Consider the following 17,305-nt stretch of genomic DNA (forward strand, 5'->3'; position numbering starts at 1 on the left):
CCACCTTTCTTGCCCAAAAAAACTCAAGTTTGGTCACTGGTCATTTACAGCTTCTCATTCCAGCACATGAATATTTATTTTTTGTGTTATCAATTGTCAGCATTTGAGTGTAGATATTTTGTTTAAGCCAGTAGTTTCTATTGAATTATTTTAAGGTGAGTTGCCACCAGATTAGACTGTAATTGCATAATATAAATATTTCTTAAGTTCAGTATAAAATCATAACTATTCGAGGCTTGTGTGGGTGGGTGCTGAGTTATAGACTAGGTTGAAAAAGGTAGAAATAAATCTTGCAATGAAGAACCACTTTAATACTTTTTTCTTTAGGCTTTCTAGAGAAAAGAGAGTATGCTTAATGTGCATTGTAAAATTAATTTCTTTGTATATTCTATTTTATTCTTTTTCTTGTGTTTGGTATATTGCTTATATTCATTAGGGGATACTGAAGCATCCCAGAGCAGTCTACAACATTGCCTTGATCAGAATCCCTCTTATGCAGATGCTCATCTCCTGATGGCACAAGTGTATTTAACCCAAAATAATTTCAAACTCTGTTCTCAGTCTCTTGAGCTTTGCCTGAGCTACAGTTTTGAGGTAAGTTTGTCTGATAAAGTTCACATATATTATTTATGAGAACTTTCTTTTCCTCTCTGAGTAGTGTTTAGATAATCTCTATGGATTTAAATTTGAAAGCCTTGCAACAAAACTTTAGAAGCCCTAGCCGGATGAAAGGACTGAGGCTGCCTAATATGTCCACCTTTGTGAATACAGCAGAGGACATGAAATTAAAATAGTCTCCCAGTGGTGGCTGAGATTTGAAAGTTAGGCTTGATATGGCAGAAGGGTACACTAGGCTGCTTGCTAGGTTCTCTGATAGGTTCAGAGGAGTGCACAGAAAAGGAATGCAGCTGTAGTTGCATAGATGTAGTAGAATTAGAAAAGATACAATGGTTCATATACGGGGTTTATCCCAATGGGGGAGGGACTAGACAGGTGTGCCCTCTTTCCCCATTATTATTTGCTATTTCCAATGAATCCTTGCCTGCCCATATTAGAGCGCATACGGACCTACAGGGGACTATGAACATAGGATAACCTTATTTGCTGATGATATTTTATTATATATTAGGGATCCTGAGGTAGTTCTTCCCATACTTCTGGATATCTTTCGGTTATATGGAGATTTGGCAGGTTTTGTGGTCAACAGGGATAAGTCTGAATTTATGGGTTTGACTTTGTCTTCTGAGGAGGAGCGCCGAATAGGTGTGACTTTCCATTTTCTTATTGTGAGCTTTGTGGTTAGATATTTGGGTATTAATCTTTCCCGAAATTTGGCTCAACTTTTTAAGTATAATTATGCTCGTGTCATCCGCCAAGTCCGTCTGGATTTACAAAAATGGAAGGGGTTGTGGTTATCTTGGTGGGGAAGAATTGCGGTTTTAAAAATGAATATACTTCCCCGCCTTTTATTTTTATTCCAGACACCCCTTATTCTGGTACCATGGAAACTGTTGCAAAGTCTGCAGGGAGAACTTTCCAAGTTCATGGTGGGGAGGAAAGCTCCTAGGTTGGCAAAGATGATTTTATGGGCACCTAGGGAACAGGGAGAGTGGGCAGTCCCTAACATAGAAACATAGAGTATGACAGCAGAAAAGGGCCAACGGCCCCACAAGTCTGCCCACTCAAGAACCCTCCCTCCTTCGAGAATCCATCTTTTAAGCATTCCTCTGGAGCGACCCCACCTGTCTGTCCCATCGTCCCTTGAAGTCGAGCGTGGTACTGGCCTCGACTACCTGACGTGGAAGACCATTCCATCGATCAATTACCCTTTTGGTGAAGAAATATTTCCTGGTGTCCCCATGAAATCTTCCCCCCCCTGAGTTTTTGCAGATGCCCTCTAGTCGCCGTGGGACCCGTAAGTCAAAAGATTTCTTCCTCCACATCAATGCAGCCCGTGATGTATTTGAATGTTTCTATCACGTCCCCCCTTTCTCTGCACTCTTCGAGAGAATATAAGCGCAGCCTGCTCAAACGTTCTTCATATGGGAGATTTTTTAGTCTTGAGATCATCCTAGTGGCCATTCGCTGAATCGACTCCATTCTCTTTACATCCTTTTGATAATGTGGCCTCCAAAACTGAACACAGTACTCCAGATGAGGTCTTACCATTGATTTGTACAACGGCAGTATAACTTCAGGCTTTCGACTGATAAAGCTCCTTCTGATGCAGCCCAGCATTTGTCTAGCTTTTGCTGTAGCTTTCTCCACCTGATTCACAGCTTTCATATCTTCCCGGATGATTACTCCCAAGTCCCATTCTGCTACAGTTCTGGTTAGTTTTTCACCATTCAGAGTGTATGTTCTGCATGGATTTCTGCTACCAAGATGCATTCTCTTACATTTTTTGGCATTAAAATTTACTTGCCAAGTACTGGACCATTGTTCTAGTAAAAGTAGGTCCTGCTCCATAGTGCTGGGCATGGTTGCGCTGTCAGGTTCTGCTGCGCTGGTCACAACTTGCTATGGTATTACCAGGCAGTGCAATTGCAGTTTATTTTGGACTGAACTAACTTGAGGGAGAATTTGGGGGATCAAATGGAACAATTTTTTGTAGCAGGGCAGCCCTTAGGGGGTTGGATGTGGGCATCTTATACCCATTGGGAGAGATTGTGGGGTGTGTCAAACCCATTTGTTCGCTACTTGGTGAATTTTTTGGGGTGCATGCAGCATAAATGGGGGAGAGAGGAGGTGATTTCTATGTTAGTGACTCCTAGGGGGGGGAGCCCTGATTTCCTGGGGGGGAATGGGGTGTATTTATCAGATGGGACACTTTGGGTCTTAAGGTCTTTAGATAAAAGATACAGAGGTTAACTTAAATGATAAGGATGATGGAGTGACTCCCCTGTGAGAAGAGACTTAAAAAAATGTTAAAGCTCTTCAGCTTGAAGAACAGATGACTGAGTGGGAGATATAATAGAGTCGTGTGTACGAGACAGATAATTGTAAATCAGTTTGTTACATGTTAAAAAAAGTACAAAGATGAGTACATGGCACAAAGTGAAGTTAAGTAGCATATTTAAAATACATATTAGAAAATATTATTTATTCAATGTACAATTAAGCTCTGACATTAACTTCTATATTATATGGTAAACATGGATAGTATGGCTTGGTTTAAAGAAAGGTTTTAGCAATTTCCTGGAAGAAAGGTCTATAAACCATTATTCCAGTGTAATAGGATTGGTATGCTGAACCTTAGGGTACTCTTGTCAATTCTTGTGAGCATACTCATGTCCCTGCCAGACTTCAGAAAGATGTCAATCACAGCTTTTGAAACCTCTTCCTTCTCTCAGGAGTTTGCTGCCCCTTTCAGTTTCTCTTTCTGCGGGCAAGTGTCTACTGATCTGCTTGGTTTATTTCTTTTTTTTATTTTGTAATAGTTTTGCGTTATTTTTGCTCTAGTCTTGGTCTTTTTTGTGAAATCAGAGATCCCTTTTGATAAGGGTCTACTCTGCCTGCGTGCAGAGGAACAGATTTTAAATTTGCAGCTGGCAGGTGTATCCTTCAGGGATCTGTTTCAGCCAGCCTGCTGAAATGTTAGTGGAGCCCAGGGTCCATTCCTCTGGTGTTTGCTCATCCCTTTGATTTGGTCAGAGGCTGGAGCACAGGCTGTTTAGGCACTTATAGCATTCCTTCGGGGCGCTCAGTGTGCTGGCTGCGTTTCATCTCCTCCCCTTTTTTGTGAGAGGTCTGGGGGGGAGTCGGTTCGTGGAGTTTTGACTGGCAGCCCAAAGATTCCAGCAAAGTGGTTGAGTGACTGGAAACAGAGGACTTCTCCTAGAACAGCTATATCTGAGAGGAGCTGAAGCAGACAGCAAAACAGCAGCACCATTTTCCCAGCACATGGTCTGTAAGTAAGGCTGTGACAGCCTGTGGGAAAAATTGGGGGTGGGGGGGGTGTCTTCAAAAGCTGTTTTTAACTGTTTCTACAGCTAGGGTTTTGGTCCCCCTCCCTTAAAATCCTAGGATTTTGAGATTTTGGATTGGCCCTTAGGTGATTTTAAGCTATTTTTTTTAGCACTGAAGTTCACCAGCAGCAGCCATCTTGGATTTTCCCTATTTTTTTTCTAAGTTCTCAAACTTCTCCAAAACACCTCATACTTCCAAAGTGCCAGAGATGGAGTCCTCTGACTCTAATACCCTCTATCATGCCTTGTTTGCAAATGATGGGCGATGGAAGAGCTACGTGCCGCGTCAAGCAAAGTGGGGAGGTAGGAACTTCAACTCCCACATGGCCTCTGGGGCATGGCACATGGCTTTTGAGCCTGTTAGGAGAACGAAAATTTCCCCAGGAGTCCCAGAACAGTGGCATGGCACACCAAACTGGTGCAGAGACTCCACAGCCAAAGAAAAGGTGTCTCCTCCCTTCTGAAGGAGAAGGAGAGTAGCCTACTAAAGCCTTTACCCCAAAGTTCATTAATCTGCTCTGGAAGGCTTATGCACACGGACAAAAGGCGCAATTTAGGTCCGCTGAAGAATGATCCTTAGTGCATGCCTCTAAGAATCCTTTATGAGAGTGGAGCTCCTCCCTGATTCTGATTGTCAGTCGGACAGGGATTCAGGGAACAAAAGTTCAGTCTTGATCCCTTTACTGCCTATGTTGAAGATCAGGATGTAGTCCCAGCTGCGGACCCAGGAGAACCCTCCATATGGCAACTGTTCAAGTCTTTGGCCTTGCAGACATTATTTCTGAGTCTTTTTGTGAGCTCAAGATTGATCCGCCTCAGCCCCAGTCATTTCAGTGTTCTCTTTTGATCGGTGTACAATCTCAACCCACATCCTTTTTGTGGTACCCAGACATGAAACTCCTGGTTACAGAGTTTTGGGGGATCTTGGAGGGCTCCCTCAAAGGGACAAAAGCCATGACTAGGCTGTATCCTATGGATTAAGAATTCCAGCAAATGCTTGTCATGCCAGAGATAGACTCTCTTGTGATAGAGGTGACTAAACGCACATCCTTACCCAGTGAGGAAGGAATTGTGCTGAAGGATAAAGAGGACCACAGAATGGATATGGTCCTCGGGAGGCAGTTTAAGGCCCTGGCCCTAGGACTTAAGGTGGCATCAGCTGCTTCTTTTGTAGCATGTACCTGCATTCATGGCTGCAAACCCTGGACATGACAGTAGCTAACTAAGCCATTACCTTGCTTATGCTGGCAGGAGTGGACTATGTAGCTGAAGCACTTTATGATGTAATTAGAGTCATGGTGAGAGTCTCCGCTTATTCCATCTCCGCCCAAAGCATGCTGTGGATCAGACAATGGGTGAGCGGAAGTGGCATTAGGTGGGCTAAACCGCCTATGCAGGCACGATTCATGCAAAGGTAGGCGCTGGAAATGACCTGGAAAACCCTAGCTTACATTTCTGGTGACTATCTTTCACATTCCAATTCCAAAACCGGCACCGATACATATGCATCACTTTTGTGCTGCATGGGGCCACCTCACATTTTACTCTTTTCAACCAATTGGTAATTGAAAGAATTATACAAAAGAAATTGAAAATTTCTGTTTGTTGACTAGCAGAATAATTCTGAAAATTTAACTGAATAGAATAAAACTTTGTACGTGGGAAAAACTGGTAAAAAGATGCATAAAATTTTAAAATGATCCAAATTGGACCAAAGGTTCCAGAGAAATATGCCCATCAAACAAAATGGCCCAATGAATTTCTATGGAAAAAGGAGTTTGACATTTTAATATCAAAAACACAAAATGACTTTAGTCATAAAGGTTGCAAACACCTTAACAATGATAAAAGAAATAAGGGCTAGATTCACTATGCCCACCAATCAAGTCCCGACCATTTAGCAACCCCTTTGTGACCCTGACCCAATTCACTAACCTTCCTCCCGATCCGCGCATGCAAATGAGGGAAGGGCATGCAAAAGTAGGAAGGCGGGGATTCACAAAACAATTTAAGGAACACCGATTGGGCTGCCCAATCAAAAAACAAGCGACTGCTGAGGACCAGTCACTTGTACAAAAATCCTGCTCTCTGCCAGGATTCTGCTTCTCCTGCTCTCTGCCCCGATTCTGCTTCTCCTGCCCCGATTCTGCTTCTCCTGCTCTCTGCCCCGACTCCATGGTTTTAACCCACATTGCAGCCCCACTTTTAACCTGTGGGTTAAAACTACGGGCTTGCGAAAGTTTCCAACTTTAAAAAAAAAAGTTTCCAGCCCTTCCTTTGCGATGAGCATGCGCAGAGACCATGTACAGGCAAAGAAGATGATCTGCGTATGCTCAAGGATCGCTCTCCAGCGATCCGTGCAATGGGGGGGGGGGGGCGTGCCTCCGATTGTCCTCATTTGCATCGCTCCCATTTGTGAATCAGTCGGCCTGCCACAGGATTGGGCAGTTAAATGAATCTAGGCCTAAATGTTTTGTGTGAATCCATGAATAAATGTTTGAAGTCAATGTTTATAGGTCTCTTCTGAAATTGTGTCTGCAAGATTAGTTGTTTTGTTCATCTGAGGTATTAAACAAATGTAAGTATTGTTTGATTTACATGCTGTTCACCTTCTTTGTATATATATTTTATTATAAGACCTTACTAAACAGCAGTAGTTTTTATTGTAGTTGAGTTAGCATTTATTTTAGCATTCTAGAAGAGCTTCAGAGCTTGTATTTTCAGTAATTGGGCTTTTGGTTCTGGAACTCTTTGCTTTCTGCCTTCTTGTGAAAGCAAAAAAAGCATATCTATTGCTGTTTAGAAAAACTACAAAAAACAAATTAGCATGGAGGAAAATGCCCTTTTACCATAGATCAATTCAAGTATAGATGTTATTTCAGAGCCATATACATGCTGTAATATGGGGCACAATTTTTGAAGAAGGTATATTGATTTTGAAAGACTGATTGTATGTTATTTGAATGCCATGTGGGAACATGTGTATTGGCTTTTTCAATATGGAAACTCGGCTTTTATGATAGTATCATTTTTTTATTTGGGCACCTCATCATCTTTCAATGATTCTGCTTAATATAGGATAGCATATTGTTGTTCTGGTGGTCTTCTGCAGGTGACTGACATCTACCCTTTTATGCCAGCCTAGTGTAGTTTTGATCAAAAAGTTGATTTAAAACAAAACATTCTTTATCATTCATCTAGACCAGTCCAGCAGATAGAGAAAAAGACAAACACATTCTGGTGACATAACCAGTATAATAGCAGGTGCAGTGTGGAACTAGCCAGTATTTTTCTCTACTTTCTAGCAGATGGTGCAGCTTGGACTAGAGCAACTGTTCTTTATGCTTTTTCTTTCTAGGCCAGATTCCCACAGACCCAAGCCGCAACCGGGGCCTGACTGTTTGAGTCCTTTGGCCATAGGATCTCCCAGCGGTCTATGAGCCAGTCCCAGGTTGAGCCTGGGTTCTGGTATGCCCCCTTTTGCTCAGAGGCTTCCTTCCTTTCTGGTTCTTTGAGCAACTGACACAGGCCCTTAGAGGTCTCTGCTAACTGGGGTCTAGTGCTCCCACTCCCCTCTTCTTAGGATTTCCTCTCTGAGCCTTGCTGGGAACAGGCAGGAGGAAAAAAATAATATTAAAGGAAAAAAATCAACCCCAAAACAACAGACTCCTGCTTGACTGTCTGCTTGAAGCAGTTTTTAAAGTTTTGTTTGGGGGGGGGGACTTACTAAGAAAGAAATTGCTGGGTTCCGGCAAGGTATTTTGAAAGAGGCTGCTGCATGGGTCAGCTTTGCTGCTAGTATTCGTGAGGGGGTGGGGGTAATATGTCTCCCAGACTACAAAGTTGATGCCAGATGAGGACACATCTATATACTCGCTGGATTCTATGGCTCCTATGGCAGCCAATGCATGTTTGTGGCAGCAGCTGGCACTTTGTGCCCTAATTGTAGCATGAGGTTGGCCACGGAGCTTTCTCTGGCAGCCACCTCTCACTCCACAGATGAGCAGTTTTTGGTGGGAGCTACCACCATGTTGGACTCAGGCTGTACGGCTCCCACTACTACCTCTGAAGTAGAAAGTCTACCTATTTTTGGGATCCAGTGTATGGAGAAGCCCCAGCTGGGACTCAGGGCTCATGTTTGTGGTAGACATTTCTAAGGGGCTTAGGATGGACTTTTCAGCTTAAAGAATGCCTGACTTCATGGGCTCGGGTAGGAGGGCTGGACATTGTCTTCTCCTTTCCCCCATTTCTTTTAAGTGATCTCGGATATTAAATGAAGATTTGGGGGGCATTCTTTTGCTTTCTTTATGCAGGGTCCTCTGGGTCTCTGATGCACTCTTACTTCCTGGCATCAAGGGAGTTGGCATCCGAGGACAAGAGTACCTCTTTGGTGATCCATTTGTTCTGAAAGGAGGAATTGGTGTTGCTTCTTGACCAAGTGTTGAAGGTCCTTTATTATGGCGTGCCTCTACAGAGACCGTAGGGGGAGGCATCCTATTCTGGTAAGCTATTTTTGTATAGCTAACTCATTTTCCCTCCATTGTGCCCTTTCTGAGATGATCCTTAAGGAGTGGAGTCGGGCTATGGGGAACTCTACCCCCTTTCGCAGGAGGGGCTGGACAAGTTTTTCTCACTTCCGAGGGTGAATACATTGGTCACAGTGGTGACCAAAAAGATGGTGGTACTCCCTTTAAGGACTTGCAGGATCGTAAACTAGAGTGCATTTTAAAGCAAGGATTCTCTTCTGTTGCCCCTGAGGTACATGCTGTGATTTTTGGAGGCTATGTGGTTTGAGCCCTAGTAGGTGCAGTAGCTCCTCCCTCACCAGAGGCAGCTAGGCTGGTGTCTGGGCAGCCTCCTCGACAGGCTTTCTTTATGATTTGGTCCACAGCTGCTTCAATGGCAACAGCTGTGGTGGCCTGGCAGCATCTCGGGTTGCAGCATAGGGCAACAGATGCTGATCCAAGGTTAACTCTGTAGGCTGCCTTTTTGAAGCCATTTGCTTTTCAGCGAGGATCTGGAGACTCTTGTCAAAGAGTCTCACCCTCTGAATTTCCATGGATAAGTCTCGGGGGTTATCTAGGACAGGTCCTTTGGGGGAAGGAATCACTTGTGAGACCTGGACTGTTTCTGTTTGAGGAAGTCTTCTAAGGTTCCAGGTACCCAAGGCCAGAAGGATGAGTCCTTTCAGGTCTCAAGCAAGCCAGGAATGGCAGAGAGCTTACCAGATCTTCCAGCCTCCCCCCCCCCCCCCCTTCACACACACACACACACACACACACACAAAGGAACCCAGTGAAGGTTAAAGGACTTTTCTGGCACAGGTTGGGGTGGATGGTCATTTGGATAAGCTGGAGTAGGTTTTGACAGCAACTCCAGTAGTTGGAACCTAAGGACAGTGCTGGGTGGACCTCTACAGTCTATATACCAGAAATACCAAAAAGACAATTATCAAGTGTTTTATATAACATTCATTGTTGGTTTAATCATGAATTGATAATCAGTGTGACTTTTGGGCCTCCTTGGTTTCGGATATCTTTATGGTTTCTCCATGCAGAGCTCCTGAAGCATCAGGCGATCTAGGACCCCCTAAACCACCTTGTTCTGGGCGCTGTAGAGGAGGTGCATTCTGCAAAATGGAATTGGGCATATTATTATGTCTATTTCATAGTCTCCAGGAAGGGGGGCTCTTTCCATTCTATTTTGGACCTTTAGGGGGTCAATACTTCCTTGGGTTCCTCATTTTGGCATGGAGACCCACCAGTCAGTGATTGCATATGTCCTGACCTCCTTGGGTTTAGCAGAGACCTACTTCCATATCCTCATCCATCCTGAGCATAGTTGGTATCTATGCTTTGCAGTTTGGGAGCAGCATTATCAGTTCTGTGCACTCCTTTTTAGCCTAGGAACAGCTCCCTGCATGTTGGGCAAACATTTTCAGTTCAGGGTTTACCCCTTTGTTGGCCATCATGCCTTGAATCTTTTCCAAAGTTATGGTTGTTGTGGTGGCTGCCTACCATCAGAAGGAAAGGGTGTGTGGGTATAGCCTTACCTGGATGATTAGCTCATTTGGGTGGATTCATGAGCAGTGACTTCCTGGATGGTCCAGGTTCTCCAGCGCTTTGGCTGGATCATCAACTTTAAGAACAGTCACCTTCTGCCCTCTCAGGACCTGGAGCCTGGGCATACACTTTCTGACTAGTCAGGACTGTATCTGTCTGACCTGGGAGAGGGTGGTCAAGCTGCAGGTGCAGAAGAGTATGTTTTGCACTTAGCTGTTTCTCAGAGTATAGGATGGCAGCCACACTCAGTGGTATCATGGGTCAGAACTAACATGTGTCCACACTGGAGTCCCCAGCAGTTCAAGATCTGACTCCCACTTCCAGCTTTGCTCTAGAACAGTGGTCTCAAACTCAAACCCTTTGCAGGGCCACATTTTGGATTTGTAGGTACTTGGAGGACCGCAGAAAAAATAGTTAATGTCTTATTAAAGAAATGACAATCTTACATGAGGTAAAACTCTTTATAGTTTATAAATCTTTCCTTTAATTATAAAGAGTTTAACCTCAAGCAGAATTGTCATTTCATTAATAAGACATTAACAATTTTCTGCGGCCCTCCAAGTACCCTATTTTTTCTGTGGCCCTCACAGTTAAAGTTTAACATCTTTCCTTTCGCAGAACTGACACATTTCAATCACTATATTGAAAATAAAATCATTTTCCCTACATTTGTTGTCTGGTGACTTTATTTTTCTGTGCTTTTAACTATGTTTCCAGGGCCTTCTTGTCCACTGACTGTTTTTCTCTCCGTCTTCACTTTCTGCCTTGCATCCATCTTTGACATTAACTTAACATTCAATTTTTCTGCTTTATTCTCAAAATCTATGTTTCCATGTCTTCCCTTCCTCTCTCTCTCTCCTTCCCTCCTTGTTTCCATGATCTGACATCTCTTTCCTTCCCCCCAGTGTAATATTTCTCTTTCCCTTCCTCCTTTCTGCCCCCTGCAGTCCATCTTCCTTCCCTTGTTCCTTTCTGACCCCCCTCCCAGTTCAACATTTCTCCCTCCTTTCCACCAGTCCAACCTTTTTTTCTCTCTTCCTCCTGCATGCTTCTCCTCTGGTCCTCCTTCCCTCAACCAAACATCTCCTCTCTCTCTCTCTCTCCCCCTCCATGAGTCCAACTTTTCACACTCTGTCCTTTCCCCCTTCCCCAGTGTAACATTTATCCTTCCCTCCTTTCTGTCCTCCCCATTCATCTCACCCTCTCCATGAGTCCAATACTTTCTGGCTCTTGCACGCTTTCTCTCTCTGTCCTTGCCTCTTCCCTCAGTAGCATCCCTCCTTCCCACCTCCCCCCCCAGTGGCATCCCTCCTTCCCACCCCCCAACCCAACATGCTCTCTCCCCATGCACCCTCTCACCCTCCCCTCCAGTGTGTAGCACCTTTTCTTTCCCTCCCTTTCTGCTAGATCCAGCAGCAACTCTTCTCCCTTCCTTTTACCTCCCCTTTGTCCAGCAATATCCCTTCTCTCTTCCCTGCTTCCCCTGTCCAGCAGTACCCTTTCTCCCTTCCCTGCTCCCCTTGTCCAGCAGTACCCCTTCTCCCTTCCTTCCTTGTCCAGCAGTACTTGTATTTTGCAGCCGCAGTCTTCTATGCGATCTCGCACACTGGGCAAGAAGAGAGGCTCCGGCGTTGGTGTCAGCTGACTTGCAACTTCCTGCAGCCATTGCATATGCTGGGACTCCTGCCTTCGCGTATCCAGCAGATACGCAAAGGCAGGAGTTCCAGCATATGCGACAGTAGCAGGAATTTGCAAGTCAGCTGACACCAGCGCCTCTCTTCCTGCCCAGTGAGCAAGGGACATTGACGCCTTCTTGAAGCTCAAGGTGGAAAAAATAATAAAAAATGCAAAATTTCACTAATGTAAAGTTACCAGTAATTTTATTGGGTTTTTTTCTCCAATCATGGCACACCAAAAGAATACAGCATAATTGCATTAGCCGTTACATTAGTGGGAGATCGTTATAATTGCCAAATGCTGGCCTTCTGATAACGAGCTCCCTTAAGATCTCACGACACTCTCATTATATACCTTTGGCTCATTATGACATCATCAGTTTCTCAACCAATAAAAATCAACAAAGGAGGTGTTTAAAAGTTAGACAAAGTTTCAGAAAAGTACATATATTTACTTATATTCATTTCTGAATATAAATCATAATTTTCACAAAAGTATATTAAGAACATTATTTGTTAAAAAGATGCTGAAAAGTTCTCAGCCTTAGAGGAAAGGAGAAAGTGCAGGGGCAATCAGAGAAAAGGAGGGGCTGTCTCCCCCTGAGCTAATAGCTTCACACAGAAGCCATCCTATGTTAGAGCAGGAGTCTCTGACTTAATTACTTCCAGATGTTATTTTAGGATTTCTTTAAGTTGCAAAGATATATCATATGTTTTTTCAACATTATTTTGTTCCATACAGTCACACAATCACATACTTCAGTCATATTTGCTTGGCCAAGCATTCCATACATTCATAACTTGATTCATTCATAACTCCTATTTCATAAATGTTATATCTCAGTTTAGGATACTTCTTCTAGCCAGCCTAAGGCACATGTGGTATCAATTAACACCATGATACTGAGAACAAAGACTGGGAAAACAAAATGGATTCCAAAGACTGAGAAGATATAGAAAAGACAGAGAACCAAGATGGATTCCATGTATCCTCTGGTTTCCTTCATGATCTGGCCCAACAGCAAAGTACATAAAAAATATTATTATACTTTCCCTTATATTAATCTGTAGTGTGTTTTTCTGGCCTTGGCTTCATTTATATTCAGATTTTTATTCACCTTTTTTCATACGCTTCTATTGGGCGTGGCCTTAACTAACACATATGCTTGTATCTAACTAGAATTACCCAGAATCATACGAAAAACAGGCACTTTTGTAGAAATACTCCACAAAAATGCTGCACTATCATGTTCTGATATCCATTCCATTACCGTCCCATAAACATCATCCCCTACTGGCCACGAGCCACTACTCCTCACCAGAGTGTGAGATTGGGTACAAGACCGCAGTCCACAAAATAGCATCCGGGGGGGCCATGAGTTTGAGACCGCTGCTCTAGGACTTGCCCTGGTGGAACATTTGAGCCATCTCCTCAGTGGAAACTCGCTATAAGATTCTGGATTGGACAGCAGTCATCGCCCATGCAAGTTTCTAGGGCTGAATTATCTATTGTCTGTTCTGCACCTGCAGGGCACATGGTTGGCAGAGGAGGCCACCTGATCCATCAACCATTTTTATTTGGTGGCCAGGGTGATCGGCAGTGCAAGTGTTTTCATACAATGTGACAGCAGTGGCTTATTTCAACAAGCAGGGCAGGACCAAGATCATGTCAGTAGCTCTGGAGATCTGGCTGTGCATCTAGACTAAACAGCTTCTAGGTGATGCACATTGCTGGCATGGACAACATGCAGACAGATTTCCTCAGCCATCAGGATCTGAACTTTGGGGAGTGGTCTCTGAGTGTAGAGGCCTTCTAGCTCATCACTGGGGGATACCAGAGGTCGTTGTCTGCAGTTCTTAAGTTGCAGGGGTTTTTTGTTTTTGTTTTTTTAATATCTTTATTCATTTTTAAATCAAATAGCTAATTCACAAAAATATATCATAAATAATTCCAATATAGCACTGTAATCTCTAATACATAAAATCTAATAATATAAAATTCCCCACCCACCCACCCTTCATCAATTTCCCAACAAGCATACATTATACTATATTATGCAATTTATCATAACATAACTTTTTAAATTTCACTCCAAATCCACCCACCCCACTTGAGTGTGCTAAATAATCTAAAAAAGAGTAAGAAAAGGAAAAGAAAAGAGTTTATGTCTATTCATTACAATACTTTTCCAATGGCCCCCATATCTTTACAAAATTATTATAGTTCCCTTTTTGTAACGCTATTGCTCTTTCCATCTTAAAAATATGGAATAACGAATTCCACCAGAATGTGTAATTAAGATTATTGTAATTTTTCCAATTATTGGTAATATGTTGAATTGGCCACCCCTGTCATAATTAATAAAAGTTTGTTGTTATGTGCCTAAATTTGACTCTATTTCCTCATAGTCATTCCAGATAAAACAGTATCATAGGAAAGCGCAACATGTTTTCCAATAAAGAATTTACTTGAGTCTAAATTGAATTCCAAAATAACTTAATACAGGGACAATAATAAAGTAGATGATCTAGTGTCCCTGGTTCCAGATTACAGTGCCAGCATTTATTGGACTTAGAGCTATCTAATTTTTGTAAACGAACAGGGGTCCAAAACGCTCTATGCAATAAAAAGAACCAAGTTTGCCTCATAGATGCTGACACTCTACATCTCATCCTCCAAGACCAAATTCGTGGCCATTGAGATGCAGAAATTTGATACTAAATCTCAATGCTCCAAATGTCTCTAAGACCACATTTTGGTTTTTTATTCAAGTATCCAGATAATAATTTATACCACAATGCGGCTTAAGTTGCAGGGTTGTTTGGGGTTCTCAAGGGATCAACGTGTTAGTGTTGTGTTGTCCTGTCCTGCATGGGCTCTCCTGTACCAGTTTTGTCCTTGACTGCTGGTGGGCAGGAAGTACTGGATTGTATGTCATTCTGACAGCTCAGACTGACCAAGGCATTTGTGGTATGCAGGCATCTATTGTACACAGGCCTCACCTGGTTGGTAATGGGAGCCTAAATCTTTACCTTTTATTCGTGTGCTGTTCTAATAATCCTTATTTTAAATATTCTTTTTTTGAGCTCACCTAGTGAAAAACAGGCCAGGTATATTGCTTCATGTATGTGAAAAGCAATGTATATATTAGAACTTGAATATTGAGATTATATTTAGTAACATACTACTCTTTCAGGTACGAGAACATCCTTTATATCACTTAATTAGAGCCCAGACCCAGAAGAGAATGGGAGAAGTATCAGAAGCTATTAAGACCTTACAGATGGCCATGAGCTTGCCTGGAATGAAACGAACTGGCACGTCCTCAAAATCTAAAGGGAAGAAAATTGAAATTAGTGCAAGTGATCGTGTATCTGTTTTTTTGGAACTCGTTGATGCACATTGTATGAATGGACAACAGGTATGATACAATATATTTGACTAATAGAATTTATAGATGGATTGAAAGGCTTCCTTATTTAGAGGTAATGTTTTATCTGCTGATTTCAGTGAAAAGTACCCACATGGTTTTCATTGTTTGCACTGTGCCAAATATTTATATTTGCTGTGTAGAGCACAAGGTCTTACTGGATTAAAGCCAGTATAGTAGGAAACAAAGTAGACCTTACAAATGAAGATATCAAAAGTTTTATTTAGCTGTGAATCGGATGAACATCATTAACAGTCCAGCATGGCCATGTTCTGCTACCTAAGGTCTACTTTGTTTTCTGCTGTTCTGAATCTTAAAATGCATTCATACATTTGAATTTTCAAAAGTAAATGCTTGTTAACTATTCCTCGGTCCTAGGTTACATGCATACAGAGTATGCACATATAGGCTTACCCTCGTGTAGGACAGGTAACTTTATAAAAGCCATTTTTTTAGGACAAAGCACAGCTTTACGTATGGGAAATGACTTTACTCTCCTTACGTGTTAGTATATTCATCCATTAATTCACTCTACTATGTCAATTTAGAGTGATGAAATGTAATTCTATTTTTTAGGTTTGTTGTCCTTTTAAGGACCAAAACTAAACTTTACCACTTTTTACCCTCACCTATTGTTTTTTCCTCTTTTACTATGCTCTTTTCTTCAAAGATTGTAGTTCTAGCCCTTTTTTCCCATTTGTGTGAAGTAAGTTCATATGTTTTGTTATGTGTTTTATTAACCTACCCTGGTCTTGTTTAGTACTTCTAATTTTAATTTTTTATTGAATTTTTTGCATTGTACACCACCTAGAAATTTGATTAAGCAGTATAAATTTTTTTTTAATAAACTTGAAACTTGTATTCCTTATTTTATACCATATAAATTTTTTTTATAGCATGAAGCAACCAAAGTATTACAAGACGCCATAAATGAGTTTTCTGGTACACCTGAAGAATTACGAATTATGATAGCTAATGCAGACCTAGCTCTGGCACAGGGTAATACTGATCAGGCCTTAAACATGCTGAAAAATATTACACCAGAGCAGTCCTATTTTGTTCAAGCCAAGGCAAAAATGGCAGATATTTATCTTCAACACAGAAAAGAGAAGAAACTCTATGCTGGTTGTTATAGGTAAAACATTCTTCTGTTACAATTGTTGAATTTGTTTTTCTTATTGTATTTTTAGGATCATCAGTTATTACAGTATTTTGTCATTTTATTTCTAAATTTTGTTTGTTTTGGCAAAATTGCTGTTTAAAAATTTGGACCAAATGTTTTTACTTTGAAAAAATCTGTACAGATGATCTAGCATTATTGGAAGTTTAGAACACATTTTCCCCCCTCCTTTACTAAAGCGTAGTGCGGGTTTTAGCGCTGACAGTGGCAATAACTGCTCTGACGCTCATAGAATTCCGATGAGTGTCGGAGCAGTTACCGCTGCTGCTGGCACTAAAACCTGCGCTATGTGTTAGTAAAAGAGGGGGTTTATTAGCTAGAATCATTTCTTTATACAACCATTTCTTCTATTCTTTTCCTGATTTCTAGAGAGCTGGTAGAAGTGTTACCCAACTCCCATACTTACCTTCTTCTTGGTGATGCTTACATGAATATCCGAGAGGTAAGCTTTTTTAAGGTTATGCAACTTAAGAATTAGAAATTGCTAAATCAGTCATTTGAGTTGTTTCTGACTAGTGTTGATGTTGTCTATTGTCACAGGGCGGAGAATAGGTGTGGTTGAATTAGGCATCAGGCATTTGACATAGATGCTTCCAAATTAGGCGAGTAAAAAGCTGGCCTAATGGAGCTCCTTTGTTTAGGACGCCTAGTGACACTTAAATCCGCTTAGGTGTCATTAGATGTGATTCTATAAATGGCACCTAGTGGTTGATTGACAACCGTGCTGAGTGGTGCCTAAAATCTGTCAAAACCACTCTTTGACAAATTCATCACCTAAACAGACCAAACCGCGCTCACTACGCTTTTTCCCTCTACAAACCCGAAGCAATCTTCAGGCAATTCCTACCCCTCTCACTTTCCCTCCCCCTTTCAACCCTTCTTACATTCCCTCCCCTACAATCTTTTTTTCTGTAACATTCCCCTCATGCATTTGTAATTCGCTGAATGTCCAGCCTTCTTTCGATGTGAACCGCCTAGAAGTCGTCTG

General features: G+C 42.0%; 1 protein-coding gene across 4 annotated transcripts in view; it reads left to right on the forward strand.

The window, feature by feature from the left end:
* Window positions 1–17,305, forward strand: part of TTC21B (tetratricopeptide repeat domain 21B) — a 222,897-nt gene that overhangs the window by 78,042 nt on the left and 127,550 nt on the right. For all 4 annotated transcript variants that reach the window (XR_004539464.1, XR_004539465.1, XR_004539466.1 and 1 more), the window contains 4 exons: window positions 437–594; window positions 14,904–15,128; window positions 16,034–16,272; window positions 16,687–16,759. Coding sequence is in view for 1 of the 4 variants with exons in the window: in XM_033944656.1 (XP_033800547.1) it covers window positions 437–594; window positions 14,904–15,128; window positions 16,034–16,272; window positions 16,687–16,759 (695 nt within the window). In the remaining 3 variants the exon portion in view is untranslated. The remainder of the gene's footprint in view (window positions 1–436; window positions 595–14,903; window positions 15,129–16,033; window positions 16,273–16,686; window positions 16,760–17,305) is intronic.

Source organism: Geotrypetes seraphini, chromosome 5 (assembly GCF_902459505.1).
Source record: "Geotrypetes seraphini chromosome 5, aGeoSer1.1, whole genome shotgun sequence".
Lineage (NCBI taxonomy): Eukaryota > Metazoa > Chordata > Amphibia > Gymnophiona > Dermophiidae > Geotrypetes > Geotrypetes seraphini.